We start from the raw sequence: 20,664 nt of genomic DNA, 5'->3' as shown, positions 1-20,664 counted from the left end.
AGTTTCTATGGTAGTAAGGCTGCCTAAATGAGACTAAAGTGCTCCTAAGGCAAGTAGAGTCCCTGTGGAAAAAAAAAACGTAGAAATAACAGTGTATTTAATTTCTTCCTGCTGTGGTAACAGCTGCAGATGTATTCCCTTTCTCTGCTTATTTCCTTGTCTTTTCTTGAAGCTTCAGAAGTCATTCACTGAAGTAAATTAGTTGATCTGTTTGTATTGTCAGAAAAGCAACCAGAAGATTTTACAGAATGATCTCATTCATTAACAACTTGAAGTTCTGAAATGTTGATTACACTTTTCATTGAAAATGTTCAGGACTTAGAGCATCAAGATCCACTACAACAAAGCAGGTATTCTATTAAGTAGATAGGATCTGTAAATTGGCAGCTGTAGGCTTCATTCTATTGTACTCATTTTGGAAATGGACATGTTATGTTTTCATAATCTTTAAAGGATCACAAATCTTTCATAAAGAGGAACTACTATGCAAAAAATTTTACATTACTATAAAGAAGTCTAGTATCCATTCCATTTAGTATTCAAGTCTACAGAAAAAAATCAAATGACAACTGCTTTATTATTAAAAGTTACTGAATTCCATAAAGCACACAAAGTAATCTATATTCAACTAACAAAAGTTTGATACATGTATTTAAAAATATAACAGATTTGTCTGTCTTAACATTTATATTCTATTTAAAAAGTAATCGCTTTACATATTTTGCAACTTGAATTTATAAAATATATACATTCACCCTATTTCAAATTCTCAAGCACAATCTTTATTTCTGAATTGTAAGTGAAAAAATGAACTGAAATGAAAAAATTCATTTTGACCTGAACATGTACTTAATCCTTCGCTACCATATAATTAACCTAACAATTCATTAAAATACTTTTTTTACCTCAAACCTGACAATTTTAATTTATATAAGCAATTTGTGGTTAACTACGAAAAGACACATTTTCATACCTGACAAAATCTACCGAGTTCCTTACCAGTCCTATTTCAAGCTTTTAAAAGACGCAAGTCTATTCAATTTTTCCATATGCCCTGAAGTCTGACAAGTTATGTCACAATTAACTCAAAGCCTACTATGTTTTGAAAACATGCTTTTGACTTTGAGAAAACAGTTTAGAATTATTATGGGATTAATCTTTTGTAAAAATCAGATAGGGGATGTGCCAAGAAACAGAGCAAGAACTGGATCCTGTTTTCCAGTGAACTCTTTCACTTACATGTAAAACCAGAGTTCTTGCAACAGCTTCTATTCAGGAGATCTTTCCATACATTCAAAATAGTTTCAGATACTATTTTATCAACAAAACATTTTTCAATATAAGAAAAAAGTCATAGCATTCTGAAAACTCATTACCAAATACAAGTCTCAGTGCTAACATTTGAGAATTAAAATTACAATTAACATCTTACCCAGGGTATCACAGTCAAAACTACACTTTCAACTTTCAGGATAGGGCTGGGCTTGAAGTACACATTTAAGAGTCCACATGTTTGTAATGATGATAATGTATATAATCCTACCCTTAAACTAATGCAAAATTTATGTTGAGAAAGCAAGACTCTTTACAAGTAATCAGAGAAAAATAATTCCACAACTCAAAATGACTTAAAAATTTAAATGGAAAAAAAATTTAATTCATTTGAGCAATAATCAGGCTTTGGGAGAGTTCCCACTCAAAAGTCAATACATTTCTCTTATTAGTTTTTTAGAAGTAAATTACAACTAACAGCTCATTAATGAAGGAGTCAATTATTCACAAAATTAACAATCTACTGATGAGAATATCAGGAATTCAATGTATTTTATTTGTAGGACAGTCTTTTTTAGTTTTTTAAAAATTTCTGATGTAATTTTAATAATCTTCCTTCTCTGGATTCCTCAACTTTAAAAAAAAAAAAAAAAAAGCACAACTTAGAAGTCAGAAAAGGAAAACACTGAAGACTGATCCCCATTCAGAGATCTGTGAGAAGAGATAGGAAGGAAGGAGGAAGAGCACAGTGACTGAACAAATCAGAAAAGGACTGGGACTAGTTGCTGCAGACTAAAAGACGCCTTTTCCACAGGCCACAAACATGCAAAGGCAGTAAAGGCACTGACATACCAAATAGTGCACTACCTTTTTTGATAACAAAAAGTAATATATGGTTAATTAAGCCTTCATTCTTTCTAAAAGCCAACTTACAAACACAATTATATATAAATATAAACCATAGCGATTCAAGCTAAAGTATGCACAAAAATGAATAAAAGTGAATCAGAGTACAACTTGGGACATGCTCAATCGGACTTGCCCCAAATGGTAGAGTTAGAAACATACCAGGGGATTCCAATTCAATTCCATCAAGATTGCATGCCATCTCACTAGTCCATTTGATCAATTTCTGCTTACAACTGATCATGATGATAGGACTAAGAATCAAAAGGATCACATAAACAAGACTAGTGTCAAAATACTAACTGATAGAACAAAAAAGGGAGAGAACGATCCAACAGGGGAAGTGGGATACACAGCAGACTCATAGAATGGCACATGTCCTAAACAGCACTCTGGCCTCAGAATCAGCCCTTAAGGCATTCGGATCCGGCTGAAAAGCCCATGAGAGTATTTCAGGCATGGAAAGCCAAGATACTGTGGCCAAAAAAAAATGACCTAAATGAAAGATCTCTGTGAGTGAGATCCCAGTGGAAAGAACAGGTCATCAAAGAAGGAGGTACCTTTCTCTGAAGGGAGAACTTCCACTTTGACTATGACCTTGTCTAAATATGGTAAGAATCGGTGAACTCAAAAGGCTTCCATAGCTTTGGCATCTCATGACAAGAGCCTAGGGTGATTACTGACGCCATAAACAAGAGTGTCAATTTGTTAAGTCAACAACAGGAGTCACTGTGCACTTACTCCTCATGTCCTTAATATGCTGTACATTGTGATTTAATGCTATAACTAGTACTCAAACAGTATTTTTCACTTTGTGTTGCTATGGGGGTGCAAACTGCTGAAATCTTTACTTAATATATACTAAACTGATCTTCTGTATATAAAGAGAATTGAAAATGAATCTTGATATGAATGGAAGGGAAGAGGGAGCGGGAAAGGGGAGGGTTGCGGGTGGGAGGGAAGTTATGGGGCGGGGGGGAAGCCATTGTAATCCATAAGCTGTACTTTGGAAATTTATATGCATTAAATAAAAGTTAAAAAAAAAAGTGAATCTGAGAAATATAAGCAGCAGTAACCATAAAGGCTTAGAACTAGTGACACTGAATTCTTTATTTAAAAAAATTTTGAACACATAGTACCTCCTCTTCTCTTCTATTTTTAGGAAGAAGTTTTAACAAGTGTTAAATATCTCAATTCTCAGAAACAATAGACTTTTTAAAAAATAAGACTTGATTACCAGAAACAATATGTAGTTACACACCATTTTCATTATCACTACTCATTTCCATTATTTGTCAATTCATCTTTGATGCAATCTGGGGACAATTAACAGTCACTAGATAACTGTTAGAATCTGAAGAATTATCCACCACAGGAATCTAATGATATATATTTGCATATATTTAAAATTTCAGAAGGGTGAGTGTAATAAACTACTCTAGTTACTTTATACCAAATATTTATATACCCAGTCAAAGCAACAAGGATTCAGATCTTTCTCCAATTGTGTTGCTGACTATATAAAAGCTATTTGTATCACTTTCTTCTGGGGAATTAAAAATGTTTTATTTCCCTGCGGGCTAAAAGGAAGAAATACATATTACAAGTAAACCCAGTAAAAGTGACTATTATTAATTCCTTAAGATTGAGAACGGCCATAAAATATATTTTTAAAAATTTTCCTTAAAAAACTGAGAACAATCTTTCTCTTTAAAACCTATAGCATTAATCCCTACTTGACAAAAAAAGAAAAATTCTGAAAGGGCACCAAGTTCATGAACTAAGCATGCATAAATAAGAAACTGAATGTATCACTGTTGTAACAGAATTTGGCAAACCAGCAGAATGGCCTAAAATAAATAAATAAATAAATAAGAAGAGAATACCTATTTTCGATATGAAAATGTAATTCTGTAGGCCTAGTGCCCCATGGAGGAAAAGCAGGGAAGAAGGAAGTAGCATATTCCTATGTACATTTTCTTTGTATTCTGGTTGTCTTTCAACAACACATTACAGAGAAACATTCTGCTTATTATTACAAAGCCATTTACTGCCCTCTATAGAGCAATGAGTCAGATAAATGATGACTTCTAATAATGTGACGACTTCTAATAATTTTAATATAAAATTAATTAAATCAAAGTGTAAAGCAGTGTTCAATGACTTATTTTTCAAAGGAGGAATGTTAACCTGATTATGAACTGTGAATGGTTGGTACTCCTGTTAGGATATTTCATCTTATTTTCTTCTCTTTAAAACATAAAATGTACTGAAATTATTTGGCTTTCCTCTGCATTACTTCATTTTATAGTATCTATATGTAGAGAGAGAGGTATGTTAAAATACTGTTATAAAAAACTCAAATTCAGGTTGTATATGACTTATTAATCTATAGTTAATAGCATTGCTAATTGTAGACCTGGTATATTAATTCCTTTGGTGAATGAATGTCACAGGTCACTTCCTTGTAAGAGGATTTTAGTTAGGAGGACCAGCAATGTGGAGAGAGATTTCTCCCTAACCCACTGGAAAAAGATGAAGTTCACTCAGTAGTTTAGACCAGTTTTCTAAAATATGAAACTATATAATTTATAGCTGCAATTTTCATATTAAAAGCAGTTAAAAACTAAAAACTAAGAATAATTCCAAGATTTTCTATCTTGGTTAAACAGCCAACTAATACAATTGATAGAGATCACTATGAGAACTTATGTATATCTAGTCAAAACTGAACAAAAATGTTTCTAATTTTTAAAAAGTGGTAGTTGCTAACTGATAATATTAACTAACAGTGTCCACAATTTGGTGGCTGGCCATGGTTTTAATTTTTTTTTCAAGTTATTTCTACAGCAGACATAATTTTGAAGTCTACCCACCCCTGAGTTCAGCAATTATACTTTTAGAGTGTAAAATTATATGCCCTTAATTAACAACATGTACAAAGCTACAAAATGTCATCTATACAGAGATTAAAAACAATTTTTAAAATATTATTTACCAATTATTGATTGGATGGTTTTACTGGGGTACATATTTCAAACTGTTCAGCCAATTGGCTTTTACTGTTAAGCCCAAATTGATCCACATATTCAATGCAGGATATTTCAAAAAGAGTGCAACAATAAGGCATTAGTAAAAATAACATTGTAGTAGAAACAGATTTTGCATATGTGAAAAGGTAATTTATAAAATACATTAATCACTTTTTAAAAAGAGAACCTAGTTGTAGCATCATTAACTTACATGGTACTGAGAATTGGACCTTTCAACAAACGTTTCTCTATAGAAAAATTTCATCTAGCTATAAGCATAGTCTTTTCAACAAGAAAACAAACTAAATCCCTTCAGGAAAAAGCTGTATGGTTGTGGAGACAAATAAGCAAACACACCATTTTATAGTGTACTTTTGCCTAAAATTAAAATAAAAATGTCCACACTTTTTGTTAAAACATTAAGCCTCTGTCAAAAATGTATTTCTTATTTTAGGATACAGGATTGAAGACAAGATGATACTTACAAGTAAAGAAAATTTACAAGAAAAAGCTTGACAAAAGTTTTTCAATTAAAGTATTATAACATTCAAACAACTTAAAACATAACAAAAGAAACAAGATTGCAAACAAAAATGTTTATGGATTTTCCAAACATAAATAAATGAAATAGTGTTTAGGCAGTAGGGCTCATGCTGATGGCTAGTAGGCAGTAACAGAGTGTAATCTACTTGGAAAAAAATCTTTAATGTACAAATAACAAGCCCAAATTATGGACTGCAGCAATTTAATCATCACTGCCATTTCTCTTACTTCCAAAATAAAGCCTTGATTAAACCATTCATACCCTATATTACTCATACCTTTACTTCAGAGATTGAGGAATTATATACAACAAATGAATTTATTTTCACCATAGGGATAACATATTGTACCTCTCTGCCAATGTTACTTGAAAACCTTCCATGTCAAAACAATTTGACAGCAGATATAAACAATTAAATAAATACGCAATGATCTTTCATTACAGTCCTTTGAAGACGCATGTTAATTCATGCTGTTAACCTTAGGATCACAGTGCATAGAATCCAAATATAAACAGTTGGGGTGCCTTTCAAAGTAATGTTGGATCCCTCACTTTATTTATAATCCCACTATAACCGATAAGTTCATTTCATAGGCCCTATCATGCATTAATCATCGAGTGGCAGAAGCTAATGAAAACTTTTCCTGTTACAACGTCCATTGCCGGCAATGAACGTCTTCAAACCACCAGGGAAGTCATTGTTATTGCACAATACATGAGGACCTGGAACTATTCCAAAAGCTTAAAAAAATAAAAATAAAAAATGGAATTATATTTGACATTTCCTGACACCTGCATTGATACTGTATGACTAATAAAAGCATGTCAGTTGCCTGGACTGAACCAGCGATCAACATGCGCCCAGAATGCACACGAGTAAAAATGCAGTAAAAGGAAGTAGTCTTCATTGCCTATAGGTCACTTCCAGTCAAAGGTTAAAGTTCAAAGACTGAATGATCAAAGTGCTCATTTTCTCAGTAGGACTATCTTCTGCTAGGAGGATGATAACAGTGGCATCATCAACAAGTATCATCTTTAAGAAAAGGAGAAAAAAAGAGAATTAAAAAGTTAAGCATGCATAAATAAAATCTACAAATTAATCTAATGTAGAAATACTTTCACTAGCAAAAAGAATATGGTTTACATAATTGCCTCTCTCAATCCCTGAAAATAAAAACTCCAAATTGCTATTATACAGGAATAAACTAATCAAGTTTTACTCTTTAAGGAAATCAGTGGTTCATACAAACCTTAAAATGATGTACTGTTAGTTTATTTGTTCTATTTAAAATAATTAAATATCATACCTAATTTCATCATAATGCTTTAAATAAGAATATTTTTAAGAAAACACAGAGAGCTTATATCTCCTAAATTTCATAAGAAAGTATATGAATCTTAAATTACCATGGAACTTGGAATTTCTTTTATGACTACAGAACAAACTTAGGAATATGAAGAAGTTCCTTACAACATCACTTCTCTATAATAAGAGCATTTTATAACTCTTGGGTCCTAGAATTTTTACTAGGACTAATCATACTTAAATCTCTAACCTAAAAGGATAACACTGTATTTTACCTATGTCAAACTTCATCATTCATTCATTTCTGAAATGAACTGGAGGCAGGTCTATTTTCTAAGGGAGATTCTAGCTCTGAATCAAAGGCAAATCCCTCAGCCCATCTGTATGTTAGAATGAACTGTCTATTTCATATACTTATTTTGCTTAGGTTCCTTAATTTTTTTAACTGTATTCTCTGAACTTAATTGATTTTCCAAAGCAATGAACCATTGCCTCAACTGGCACACAAGGTATTTCCATTCCAATGCAAGTACGACCTTAGTTAATCAATTAATTAATTTTTAAATTTATTTGAAAGGTAGAGTTAGAGAGAGAGAGAAAGAGAATATCTTTAATCCATTGGTTCACTCCCCAAATAGCCACAACTGCTGGGGCTGGGCCAGGCCAAAGCCAGGAGTCAGGAACTTCCTCCAGTCTCCCACATGGGTGCAGGGGTCCAAGCACTTGAGCGGTCCTCTGCTGCTTTTCAAGGCACATTAGCAGGAAGCTGGATCAGATGCAGAAGTGGAGCAGCCGGGACTTGAACCAGTGCCTATATGGGATATTGGCACTGCAGATGTTGGCTTAACCTTCTATGCCACAGGGCCAGCCCCAATGTTAATTCCTTAGTGTATACAAACTATTAAAAGAGTTCTAAAAAACACTGCCAACAAATTTACAATATGGAATGTTTACTCACATATCAATACAATTTTTTATATCCAAAGATATCTGAATACGAATGAGGTGACTTTTTACACTTGAGTGTGCTAAAGAAAACATCTACAAAAACAATGTAAGGTATGATGTACATAAAGACAGAAACAATAGGACAGCAGTGACTGACCTAATTCTTAAGAGAACATAAATAAATAATGTGAAAGATCACAAATTTAAGCTGAAGAAAATTTGTTTTCAATAATTCAACGCAGGTATCTGGCAGCTTAGCTTTGGTGTGTTGGCAGAGTTCTCTTGTAAGAAGAAGAGATGAAGTGAAATTTCAGATCTTTTGCTTTTTATGAATACATCGTGTATCCAGGAAGCCCCTTGAAAAATACATATAACACTACTTATCTACATCAAAACCTCCCTCACCTTTCTGCTTACACCCGACAAACACACTAACCCAAGTATTCTGATTGTATCACTCAGAGGACTGTGGAACTTGATACCTGAGATATAAAATTCCACTTGGTTTCTAGAAACCAAACTGCTACATGTTCCACTGAGTTTATCCAGTTCTAAGCCTTTGTTCAATGTCTAATCTTTTTGTTTAGCTTTTTGAGTCACATGTGAAAACTGGTCTCTGCATCAAACCTTTGAGAACTAGATGATGTTAAGAAATAATAATAGTATTTATTTCTTGGTATCCTGGTGTTATATAAGGCGAACATGAACAACAAAGATCTTCTGTAACAAAAACAGGTAAGTAGAAAAAAGATAAGCCAACATCTGGAAAGTTCTAACAAAAATAGTTGATGAGTTATATTAAACAAGAGAACATCCAATTACCTTTTTGATAAGATCATTCAAGTTCACCTATAATGCCAAGATAATTTATTATTCATATACTTGTGAAAGCTATTCTGATTATGTATGAAGGAGAAGACAGTATATGCTACAAAGTAAAAATGATTTAGCTGTTTAAAATTGAAGGGAAAGTTCAAAAAAAATTGTTTCATAGCCCCTGTAGACTGACCATGAAATTCACTTATGGAACTACGTTTTCCCTTAAAGAGAGAATGGATGAAGTGAATGATTCATGCATTTGGGGTTCAAAAAGGAACAGAGGGGTGGGCATTTGGCCTAGTGATTAAGACTCCAGTTAGGATGCCCACATCCCACACTGGAGTATCAAGACTGGATTCCGAGATCCTGATGGTTGCTTACTGCCACCCAAACTGAAGACCTACATTGTATTTTAGTCCCATATATCCTACAGGCATTTGAGGTATGGGTGTCAGCACATGGGATCTCTCTCTCTCTCTTTTTTTTTTCTTTTTTTAAATTTATTTATTTATTTATTTATTAATTTATTTATTTATTTATTTTGACAGGCAGAGTGGATAGTGAGAGAGACAGAGAGAAAGGTCTTCCTTTGCTGCTGGTTCACCCTCCAATGGCCGCTGCGGCCAGCACATCGCGCTGATCCGAAGCCAGGAGCCAGGTGCTTCTCCTGGTCTCCCATGTGGGTGCAGGGCCCAAGCACTTGGGTCATCCTCCACTGCCTTCCCGGGCCACAGCAGAGAGCTGGCCTGGAAGAGGGGCAACCAGGATAGAATCCGGTGCCCCAACCAGGACTAGAACCCGGTGTGCCGGCGCCGCAAGGCGGAGGATTAGCCTGTTAAGCCACGGCGCCGGCCTCTCTCTTTTTTTTTCTCGTCTGTTTCTCTGCCTCTGAAGTAAATTTTAAAAAAAGGAGAGCAGAGTATATCAGAAGATAAGAATTGCTCACAGTAAGTCACTGAACCAAGGATATTTCAAACAGAATTATATGTAGATAAAAAATTTATCTGTACCTAGGATTGGAGGTTGGACTAAGAAATTCATGATTAAGATGAATTTGATTTCAGTGGATTTCTAAAAATGACTACTTGTACTGGGGGGAAAAAGAGAAAGAATACTTTAAATTTGTTTATTGGAAAAATGAATTCCTGAACAAACTCCAGACTAATTTAGGTAAGATGTTAGTTTGAAACTCCTCTATTTTTTTTTTGGTACTTCTGGGCTTACTTGGAGATTCATTCTCTCCAAATTATTTATTTATTTGAAAGTCAGAGAGAGAGAGAGAGAGGGAGAGAGTGGTGAAAAGAGCGAGCGAGCGAGTGATCTTCCATCCACTGGGTTACTCCCCAGATGGCCACAATGGTCAGGGCTGGGCCAGGTAGAAGCCAGGAACCCTTTCTGGGTCTCCCACATGGGTGGCAGGTACCCAAGTACTAGGGCCATCTTCCGTTGCTTTCCCAGGCCATTAGCAAGAAGCTGGATCAGAAGTGGAGCAGCCAGGACACGAACCAGCACCTATATGGGATGCTAGCATTGCAGGCAGTGGCTTTACCAGCTATACCACAAAAGCTGCCCCATCTCTAAATTATTGAAAAAAACTTTTGGTTACTTCAGTTGTAATAGTATAGATTTCTCCATAATAGCTAAAAAGTGTAACTGTATAAAAAGCTATTTCTACTATGAATTATACTTTATTTTAAATAATTAGTTCTTATTTCTGGTTTCACTATGTGACCTTCCCCCATTTGTTATTCAAAATGATAAAGGGCTTTTCATAAATCCTTTCAACTGTATAAGCCAGAATTACGGGGTCTTGAAAACTGATTGTCTTTTTCAAATTTCCCTACTGGAGAATTAGGAAAGAAAAACTATGAATACCCTCTAACAGTGGGGTAAGAGAGTTGTACTTTCAAAAAACATGCATTAAAAAAAAAAATTACTCAGGGTCAGCATTATGGCATAGTGGGTAAAGCCATTGCCTGAAACACCAGCATCCCATATGGATGCCAGTTCAAGTCTTAGCTGCTCCATTTCCAATCCAGCCCCTTGCTAATGGCCTGGGAAGAGCACTGGAAGATGGCTCAAGTATTTGGACACCTGCCACCCACATGAGAGACCCAGATGAAGCTCTTGGCTTCAGTCTAGGCCAGTGCTGGCCACTGGGACCATATGCAGAGTGAATCAGCACCAGCAGATTCAAGATGTTTTTCTCTCCCTCTAACTCTGACTTTCAAGATAAAAGAATAAATCTTCACCACCACCACCACCACCACCAACAAAAAAATCTGGGGCTGACGTTTGTGGCATGGTAGGTAAAGCTACCACCTGCGATACTGGCCTCCCATATGGGCACCAGTTTGAGACCCAGCTGTTCTACTTTCAATCCAGCTCTCTGCTAATGGCCCAGGAAAGCAGTGGAGAATGGCCCAAGTATATGGGCCCCTGCTACCCATGTGGGAGACACAGATAGAGCTCCAGGCTCCTGACTTTGGCCTGGTCCAGCACTGGCCATTAAAGTCATCTGGGGAGGTACCCAGTCGATAGAAAATCTCTTTCCTCCTCTCTTTCAAATGAATAAATAAAACTTTAAAACAAACAAAACAAAAAATCTACTAGGTCAGTGCTCTGGCATAGGAAGTAAAAGCTGCCATCTTTGATGCCAACATCTCATATGGATGCTGGTTTGGGTCCAGCTGTACCACTTCTGATCCAGCTTCCTGCTAATGAGACTAGGATGCCACAGTCACTAGTAGTGTTGTTTCCTGGGGAATTCTAAGACTCAGCCATTTAAAATCACAACACAATACATGGCTGGTGAGGAAGAAAAAAAGATTCCAAAATCTTAAAAAAAATTTATTTTCTTAGAATGGATTCTCAGTTTACTGAGACAAATGATTTGATCTTGAAATTTTAGCTTCTTAAATACTGCTAAAATATTTCCTCAGCACCCCATATGAGCAACCAGCTGCTCTGCTTCTGATCCAGCTTCCTGCTAATGTGCCTGGAAAAGCAGCAGAATGTGGCCAAAGAGCTTGGGCCAGAGACCCAGAAGGAGTTGCAGACTCTTGGCTTTGGCTTGGCCCAGCTCTGGTCTTAGTGGCCATTTGGGGAAAGAACCAGCAGATGGAGGATCTCTCCCTACTCCCTCTATAACTGTCTTTAGAATAAATAAATCAATTAAAAAAAAAAAAGAGGATTACACTGGATTTTCTATATAACGCCAGCAGATATAAAAGCTATATTCTATTCTTTACTATCTTTCAATATTACATTCATTTTATAAAACCCTACCAATTCAATTATTCACAGTTCCAAAAATCTTAAATTTGTAATTTTAATGAACTACACTTTTTGCCTATGTTGTTATTTACTCTTAGATAACTTTGAAATAGGTCTTAATTTTAATAAGCTATATATATTTTTCAAAATATTTAAAATTTCATATGGGGGCAGTGTTGTGGTACAGCAGGTAAAGCCATTGCCTGAGATGCCAGCATCCCTTATGAACACTAGTCTGAGTCTCAGCTTCTCTGCTTCTGATCCAGTTCCCTGCTAATGTATCTGGGAAAGCAGCAGAAGATGGTCTAAGTACTTGTACCACTGCCATCCACATTGGAGAGTTGGATGGAATTCTTGGCTCCTGGCTTCAGCCTGACTAAGCCCCAGTCATTGTGGCCATTTGGGGAAGTGAATCAGTGGATGGAAGATCTCTCCCTCTAACTCTGCCTTTCAAATGAAATAAATCTTAAAACTACTTTATAATGATAATGCTTTCTCCCAGTCGCTCATCTTCCAGTCCAGCTCTCTGCTGTGGCCCGGGAAGGCAGTGGAGGATGGCAGTGGAGTGCTTGGGCCCTGCACCCACATGGGAGACCAGGAGGAAGCACCTGGCTCCTTGGCTTTGGATCAGCGCAGCACGCCAGCTGTGGCAACCATTTGGGGGATGAACCAACGGAAAAAGGAAGACCTTTCTCTCTGTCTCTAACTCTGCCTGTCCAAAAAAAAAAAAAAAAAAAGCTTTTAAAAAAATTTAAAATTTTTCATAGAACTTAAATTTTTTGTGGCTTCTTTTAAATTTAGTAATCTCCCTCTAGAGAATGTCCAATGTTTTAAAGTTTGTTTAAAAAATAATGTTTGTTTTTTTTCTTAAATACTTAATCCACAGGAAACATTTTATATGAAGTGACTATGTAAATTTCTTTCTTAAATTACCAGTTTTCTAAGATGATGACTATTTCTTTCCCCTTCTCACTGACTTGCAACGGATTTCCTATATGTTATATACAACAAAGCCTATGTAACAGTAATTCTATTTTCAGTGATGTACTCTTACATTGTATGTTTTACCATCTCGTAGGCTTTGTTCTCTATTACCCTTTGTAGTTCAAGTTTTGCTCTCCTCATCTATAATTTTTTCCAAAAAAAATTTTTTTTTGAAAGGCAGAGTTAGACAAAGACATACACACACACACACACACACACTCCATCTGCTGGTTCACTCTCCAAATAGCCACAATAGCTGGGCTGAAGCCAAGAGCTCCAAGCTGGGTTTCCCACACAAGCGGCAGGGTCCCAAGCACTTGGGCCATCTTCCATTGCTTTCTTAGGTGCATTATCACAGTGAGGGGGATCAGAAGTGGAGCAACCAGGACTTGAACCAGAGTCCACAGGGAATCAAGTGTCGCAGGCACTATCTTAACCTACTGTGACACAATGTTTCCCCCTGAACTTTTCTTTTTTAAAAAAGATTTATTTATTTCTTTTACAGGCATAGCAACAGAGAGCGAATCAGAAGAAGAGGAAGCTGGATGAGTAGCTGGGACCCACACCTGCTTAACCTGCTGAGCAATAACTCTGGCCCCCTCCAACTTTTCCAGCACCTATCCTCATCATTCCACTGGATTTTTACTGAATTACATTAAACCTAAAATTTGTAAATAATATATACCTAAGAAAAGTAGTTTCTTGTTAAAGTATCTCAATATTTTTTCATAGCTCAAAGGTTTTTTTACTTTCTTCTTCTAGGTCATACATCTCATTAATTTCATAAATTTTCATGTTTTGTGTCTCTGAGGAATAGTATTCTTGTTTTTAAAAAAAGATTTATTTATTTATTTGAAAGAGTTAGAGAGAAAGGAGGGGGGAGAGGGAGAGGGAGATAGAAAGGGACAGAGATACCTTTCATCTACTGGTTCACTTCCCAGATAGCTGCAACAGCCAGGGCTGTGCCAGGAGCTTCATCTCGGTCTCCCACATTGGTGGCAGGGGTCCAAGTACTTGAGCCATATTCACCTGCTTCACCCAGGCCATTAGCAGTGAGCTGGATCAGAAGTGGAACAGCCTCAACATGATTTGCCACCCATACAAGATGCTGGAGATGCAGCTGGCTGCTTTAACAGCTATGCCACAATACTGGCCCCAAGAATACCATTCTTCTTTCACTCTTTCTACTATGTATCAGCTGACATGGCACTACTACCTCATTGACTCTGGTCATTTTTTATTTCAATACCTGGAGAACTCTTAAGTTTATAATTTATTCAGTTTAAGTGAGGATACAGAAAGTTTCATATTGGATAGAAAAGGAGAAAGGTCATATTCCTTCAGTTTTTCCCATTCTAATTTGTATTGGGTTAACAAAAACAAACAGGAAAACACAGGCAGATGCTTCTATGTATACAAAATCACACAGGGTGGTTTTATTTCCTCTTTAAAATGAACATTATGAAATATAAATGTTTTGTTTTCATTTCAAATACTTCTTTGAGGAAGCTGTAAGGTTAGTTCAGAAAAGATGCTAGCAGCTCTGAATTATAAAGCTATCATTAACTCTCTTGTCTCTCTGCCTCTCCAATAAATAAATAAAAATTTAAAAACGGCAGACTGGGGCCAGCATTGTGATGTAACAAGTAAAGCCACCACCTGCAATGCCAGCATCCCATATGGCTGCCAATTTGTTTCCCAGCTGCTTCACTTCTGATCCAGCTCCCTGCCATTCATGGCCTGCGATGGCCCAAGTATTCGGGGCCCTGCTACCCATGTGGGAGACGTGGACGAAGCTCTTGGCTTTGGCCTGACTCAACTCTGGCTGCTGCAGCCATATGGGGAGTGAAACAGCAGATGGACAATTTCTGTGTCTCTTCCTCTAACTCTTTTGAATAAATAATTTATTTTTTTAAAAAAGTGGTACAGTCTCATAATGTTAAAGTAACTTTAGATTTTAGCTGTATTGTATGATGCATATGATTTTGCTTGCCCACTAAATCTAGACTAGAGGGCAGGTGTCTAGCATAGTGATTTAGATACCGTATCAGTACTGGGTTAGATACGCTGCTCCCACTCCTACCCCCAGCTCTCTCCTAATGCAGAAAGAAGGCAGCAGTAACAGTACAAGTAATGAATTACTGCCACTCACACGGAGACCTAGATTGAGTTCCTGGCTTCAGCCCAGTCCAGTCTGGCTGTTGTGGGAGTGGGCATCTGGGGAATGAACCAGTGGACAACAGATCTGTTTCTGTCTCTCTTCTTCTCAAATAAATAAAAATAAAAATAAAAATAAAATGTAGTATAGTTCATCAATAAAATATCCTACAATGTTTTCAAGAACTTTTTCCATACTGATATTACAAAAACATAGGATCACTTATATCTTCTGTTCTTTTTTCTAAGTCCTAACAGATACATATCAAGTCAAAATGCAAAAACAATTACCATCCCAAATTAAATCTGCTTACCATGATACCACCATTTTGTTTTCTTTGGATTCTTGTTACATGTTCGCACATAAAAAGAATTATCTGGTGGTCGTCTCTGAAACAAAAGAAGTGAGTTTAAACAGCTAAGAAGTTGTAAAATAGAAAACCTGCAGGGGAGATAGCTCGAGGAAAACCTCATGCACAATTATTACAGAAAGCATAAAAAACACTGTCAACACTAACAGCATGACTAAAAGAACAAGAACGATAAATACAGCCAGAGAAATGTATACTTTTGACCCATAAATTGTTTTCAAAAGGAGATGGTGGTGTATGTGTATGGTCCTGGTTAGGTTGCAGTCAGTGGGATCACTAACAGAATGACTATCAACCAAAACTGATGGCATTAAGATACAAGGAATTTTGGTTTCATGTATCTTATAATTTCTATAGGAATAGTAAGTACTTCTGTGAGCTAATTAAAATGGAAAAGTCTACTTAACTAGGTTTGTCTAAAAAACTAAGAACAACTTATAAATCTCCACACCTCCAAAGTCTTACTGTTTTAGTGTAATATAGTATTATTGAGGAAAGATCAAAGGATTCCATTCCTAAACAAAATATAAGAAGAAAAAAAAAGACAATATATTTTGGCCTTTCTGGACTAGAACAATACAATAAACAAGACAGCTCTGTCAGGGAATTATGTTAGAAGCTGTGATTCCAACAACACTGAAAGTAGGTAATACAACAGAGTTCTTCCTGAAAAACCCTTGGATACTGACCAGACACAAGAAGTTTGACTTGGGGCCAGCACTGTGGCATAGAGGGTAAAGCTGCCACCTGCAGTGCCGGCATCCAATATGGGCGCAAGTTCAAGACCCAGCTGCTCCATTTCTGATCCAGCTCTCTGCTACGGCGTGGGAAAGCAGTAGAAGATGGCCCAAGGCCTTGGGCCCCTGCACCCACTTTAGAGACCTGGAAGAAGCTCCTGGTTCCTGCCTTCACATCAGTGCAGCTCCAGCCATCGCAGCCATTTGGGGAGTGAGCCAACGGATGAAAGACTCTCTCTCTCTCATTCTCTCTCTGCCTCTCCTTCTCTCTGTGTAACTCTTTCAAATAAATAAATAAATCTTTAAAAAAAAGAAAAAAAGAAATATGGCTCTACAAAGATTAGGAAACATATAAGTTCACATTAAAACTACCAAGAGAAGGTTTTAGATAATATGATAGATATTCCTATCTTTTAGTTTTCTTTTCATCTACTCTCAGCACTATTCTGATTGATATTTTTTTTCCTGCCCTTAAATGTTTCATAGTGTTTAGACAGGCATCTTTTCAGATTTTATCAACTGTTTAGCTACCCTACTAAAGATAAGAGACTAAGAAAATTCTTTCCTCTAAAGTCTAATCAAAAGAAATGGAATGAGAGACCAGCACTGTGGCACAAGGGAGAAAAGCTGCTGCCTGTAAGACTGACATCCCACAGGGGTGTTAGTTCAACTCCTGGCTGTTCCACTTCCTATCCAGCTCCCTGCTAATGTGCATAAGAAAACCGCAGAAGATGGCTCAAGTATTTGGGCAACTGCACCCACATGGGAGACCCAAATAATCAATCTCCTGGTTTCGGCCTGGCTCAGTGCTAGGGAGTAAACCAGTGGATGGAAGATCTCTTTCTGTCTCCCCCTAATTTTGAAAAAAAAAAAAAAAAAAATGAAGTGGAATGGAGATATTATTTCAGGAGGGTCCAACCAGAAAGCAAAGTTAATAGGACTACCTAGATAGCAGGAAGGTAAACAGTCCACCTGACTGTAACTAAAATTCACACACTTAATTCACATTGGCTGAGCTTCCTGATGTCTTTTTGTGTTAATATTTAATAGTAATTTAATTTAACAAAAGGAACATTGTCGCATAAGGTGTTCAACAACTATCCTAAGATTATTCTGTTGGCATAATTTGAGAAAATTCCCGAAAATTTAGTAATTAGATGCCTGACTACCTTGAAAAGATGGTCCTCTGTTGTTTGTCATGCAAAGTTAAACCAGGGTTTGGAACAATGAAATAAATTTCTATTATTATAGCAAATCATCTCAAATTCATTTTATCTATTTTGTTTAGAAGCCAAGAATCATAACAGCCTTTAAAAAATATTTAAGAAGGAATAAAAACACTCATTCCATTTGCTTAAGTCTGGAATATAACCAATCTGTTAAGTGATCAAGGAGATACAGTTCTGGAAAAAAAAAAAAAAAAGTAACTCTGCCAAGAGACGTATTACCAAATTGTTTCAGAAATGGAATACAAGGCCAGGAAGACTGGACAGTGTAAGAATACTATAAGGGCATTCACAATAAAGGATAGATTACTAAAAGACCATTGGTCCCATTATCAGTATTTTCTCTAATCTACAGAAATCTATTGATAGATTTCATTATATAGACTTCATTTAAATGACTTCCACGGGAATGGCACTGTGGTATAGTGGGTAAAGCTATTGCCTGTGACACCAGCATCCCACATGTATGCTGCTTCACTTCCTGGCTGGTCTACTTCCAATCCAGGTCTCTGCTAATGTGCCTGGTAAAAGCAGCAAAGGGATGGCCCAAGTTTCTGGGCCCCTGCCACCTACGTGGGAAACCTGGAAGAAGCTCCTGGCTCCTGGCTTTGGTCTGGCTCAACCCCAGCCGTTGCGGCCATCTGGGAAGTTCAACAGTAGATGAAGATCTCTGTGTCTCTGCCTCTATGTAACTCTTTTAAAATAAATAAATAAATAAATCTTAAACAAATGAAAGCCTCCAGCCTAGGGAACCATTTCTTGTAAAAGGGAACTGGAACAAAATAACTGACTGAATCAAAGTCCTAAATACCTATAGTGAAAACTGAAGTGTATATTCAGAGTTAATTATTAAAGTACAGCCCACAGACCAAAGTCTACCACAGATGACCTGATTTCACAGCAGAGCTTTAAGGTGGGTACCTAAAAGACTTTTTAAAGCTTATTTGGAGCTGTATCTCCTCAGTCCTGAAGCACATTTCCTTCTCATCTTTATAACATAGCACTAAGCACAGTAAAAACAGCAAACATCTAATAAAAGTTTGTTAAATCTTGTATTTAACAGACATTTTGACTTCCAGAGCATCTTGGTTATATATTTTATGTCAGTGTTATGGCATAACGGGGTTAAGCCGCTGCCTATAACATCAGCATCTCATTTGGGCACTGATTCCAGTCCCAGCTGCTCCAGTTAAGATCCAGCTCCCTGCTAATGTGCTTGGGAAAGTAGCAGAAGATGGCTCAAGTCCTTGGGCTCCTGGACGTGCCCACATGGGAGCCCCAGATGAAGTTCCTGGCTTCCACCTGGCCAGGTCCTGGCTGTTATGGCCATTTAGGGAGTGAACCAATGGATGGAAGACCCCCCCCCCCCACCCCACTTTCCCTCTGTAACTCTGCCCTCCAAATTAAATAAAGTAAGTCTTAAAAAAAAAAGTTTATTGGGGCCAGCACTGTGGTGCAGCAGGTTAATGCCCTGGCCTGAAGCACCAGCATCCCATATGGGCACTGGTTCGAGACCCGGCTGCCCCACTTCTGATCCAGCTCTCTGCTATGGCCTGGGAAAGCAGTAGAGGATGGCTCAAGTCCTTGGGCCCCTGCAGCCGCATGGGAGACTGGGAAGAAGCTCCTGGCTCCTGGCTTCGGATCGGCACAGCTCCAGCCGTTGTGGCCAATTAGGGAATGAACCATCGGATGGAAGACCTCTCTCTCTCTCTCTCTCTCTCTCTCTCTGCCTCTCCTCTTTCTGTGTAACTCTGACTTTCAAATAAATAAACAAATCTTTAAAAAAAAGTTTATTGATAATTTACATAGCATGACAAGTCTTAAAAACTAATCATGCAAGAAACACTAGTAGCAGACAAACACAATGTGAGGAGAATGGCAAAGGTTAGAAGGATGAAGGAAGCACAATGGATCCTCAATGTGTATTATGGAAAACTATGCATGAGCTTCAAAATTCGTCTGCAATAAAATAAGTATTTTTTAATTCAATTTTTCTGGAGACTTTATTGACTATCCAGTACCACTTTATTTTATTATTTATTTATTTATTTGAAAGGTAGAGCAACAGACAGAAAGGAGGGAAAGAAGAGGGGAGGGAAAGAAAAGAGGAGGGAAAGAGGGGAAGGAAGGGGAGGGGAGAGAGGAGAGAGGAGAGGAGGGCGGTCTCCCAGAGAGGAGAGGAGGATAGAGGAGAATGAGAGGAGGGAGAGGGAAGAGAGGAAAGGAGAGAGGGAGAAAGGGAGGGAGAGAAGAGACAACTAGGGAGGGGGAGAGAGGAGGGAGGAGGGGGGAGGAGGGGAGAGGAGAGGAGAGGAGAGAGGGAGGGGAGGGGAGGGAGAGGGGAAGGAGAGGAGAGGGTTGGGGAGGGGAGGGAGAGTGGGAGTGGGAGGTCAGAGGGACTGGAGGGGAGAGGAGGGGGAGGCGGGGGGGGGGGAGAAGGGAGGGGGAGGGGAAAGGAGAGAGGGAAGGAGGGGAGGGTGGAGAGGGGGGAAAGGGGAGAGGGGAGGGAAGGAGAAGCAGGGAGGAGAAGGGAGGGGAGGAGGGGAGAAGGGAGGAGAGGGGAGGAGAGGAGCTCAGTCTTCCAGAGAGGGAGAGAAGGGAGAAAGAAGAGAGGAAAGGAGAGAAAAAGAGAAAGGGAAGGAGAGTGAAGAAAGAGGGAGGGAGGGGGAGAGAAGAGGGAGAGGGACGGCTCACTGCCCAAATGGCTGCAGAAGTCAGGACTGTGGTGTAATGGGTTAAGCCACAAGCTGCAATGTTGGCATCCCATTTCAGAGTGCCGGTTCAAGTCTTGGCTGCTCTGCTTCCTATAAAGCTCCCTGCTAAAGGTCTTGGGAAATCAGCAGATGACGTCCAAGTACTTGGGCCCCTGCCACTCACATGGGAGACCCAGATGGAGTTCCAGCTTCCTGGCTTCAGCCTAGCCCAGCCTTGGTTGTTGCAGCCATTTGGAGAGTGAACCAATGGATGGAAGATCTCTGTTTATCACTCTGCCTTTCAAATAAATAAAAAATAAATCTGAGGGGAAAAAAAGCGCCAGGAACTCCATGTAGCTCTACTACATGGGTGACCAGGGTGGGGGTGGGGCA

The 20,664-nt window shown here is 37.9% G+C and overlaps 1 protein-coding gene across 2 annotated transcripts in view; it reads right to left on the bottom strand.

Annotated features, from left to right (window-relative positions):
• Nucleotides 1-6,685: 6,685 nt before the first annotated feature.
• UBE2W (ubiquitin conjugating enzyme E2 W) overlaps nucleotides 6,686-20,664 on the bottom strand; it is a 60,432-nt gene continuing 46,453 nt past the window's right edge. The window contains exons 5-6 of one of the 2 annotated variants that reach the window (XM_062188347.1): nucleotides 15,559-15,634; nucleotides 6,686-6,787 (exon numbers count right to left, since the gene is read on the bottom strand). In XM_062188347.1, the coding sequence (XP_062044331.1) occupies nucleotides 6,774-6,787; nucleotides 15,559-15,634 (90 nt within the window). In that variant the 3' untranslated portion in view covers nucleotides 6,686-6,773. The remainder of the gene's footprint in view (nucleotides 6,788-15,558; nucleotides 15,635-20,664) is intronic. The other variant, XR_009865713.1, reaches the window with a different exon arrangement.

Source organism: Lepus europaeus, chromosome 4 (assembly GCF_033115175.1).
Source record: "Lepus europaeus isolate LE1 chromosome 4, mLepTim1.pri, whole genome shotgun sequence".
NCBI lineage: Eukaryota > Metazoa > Chordata > Mammalia > Lagomorpha > Leporidae > Lepus > Lepus europaeus.
The sequence above is the reverse complement of the archived record's forward strand: the minus strand, read 5'-3'. Positions and strand labels throughout refer to the sequence as shown.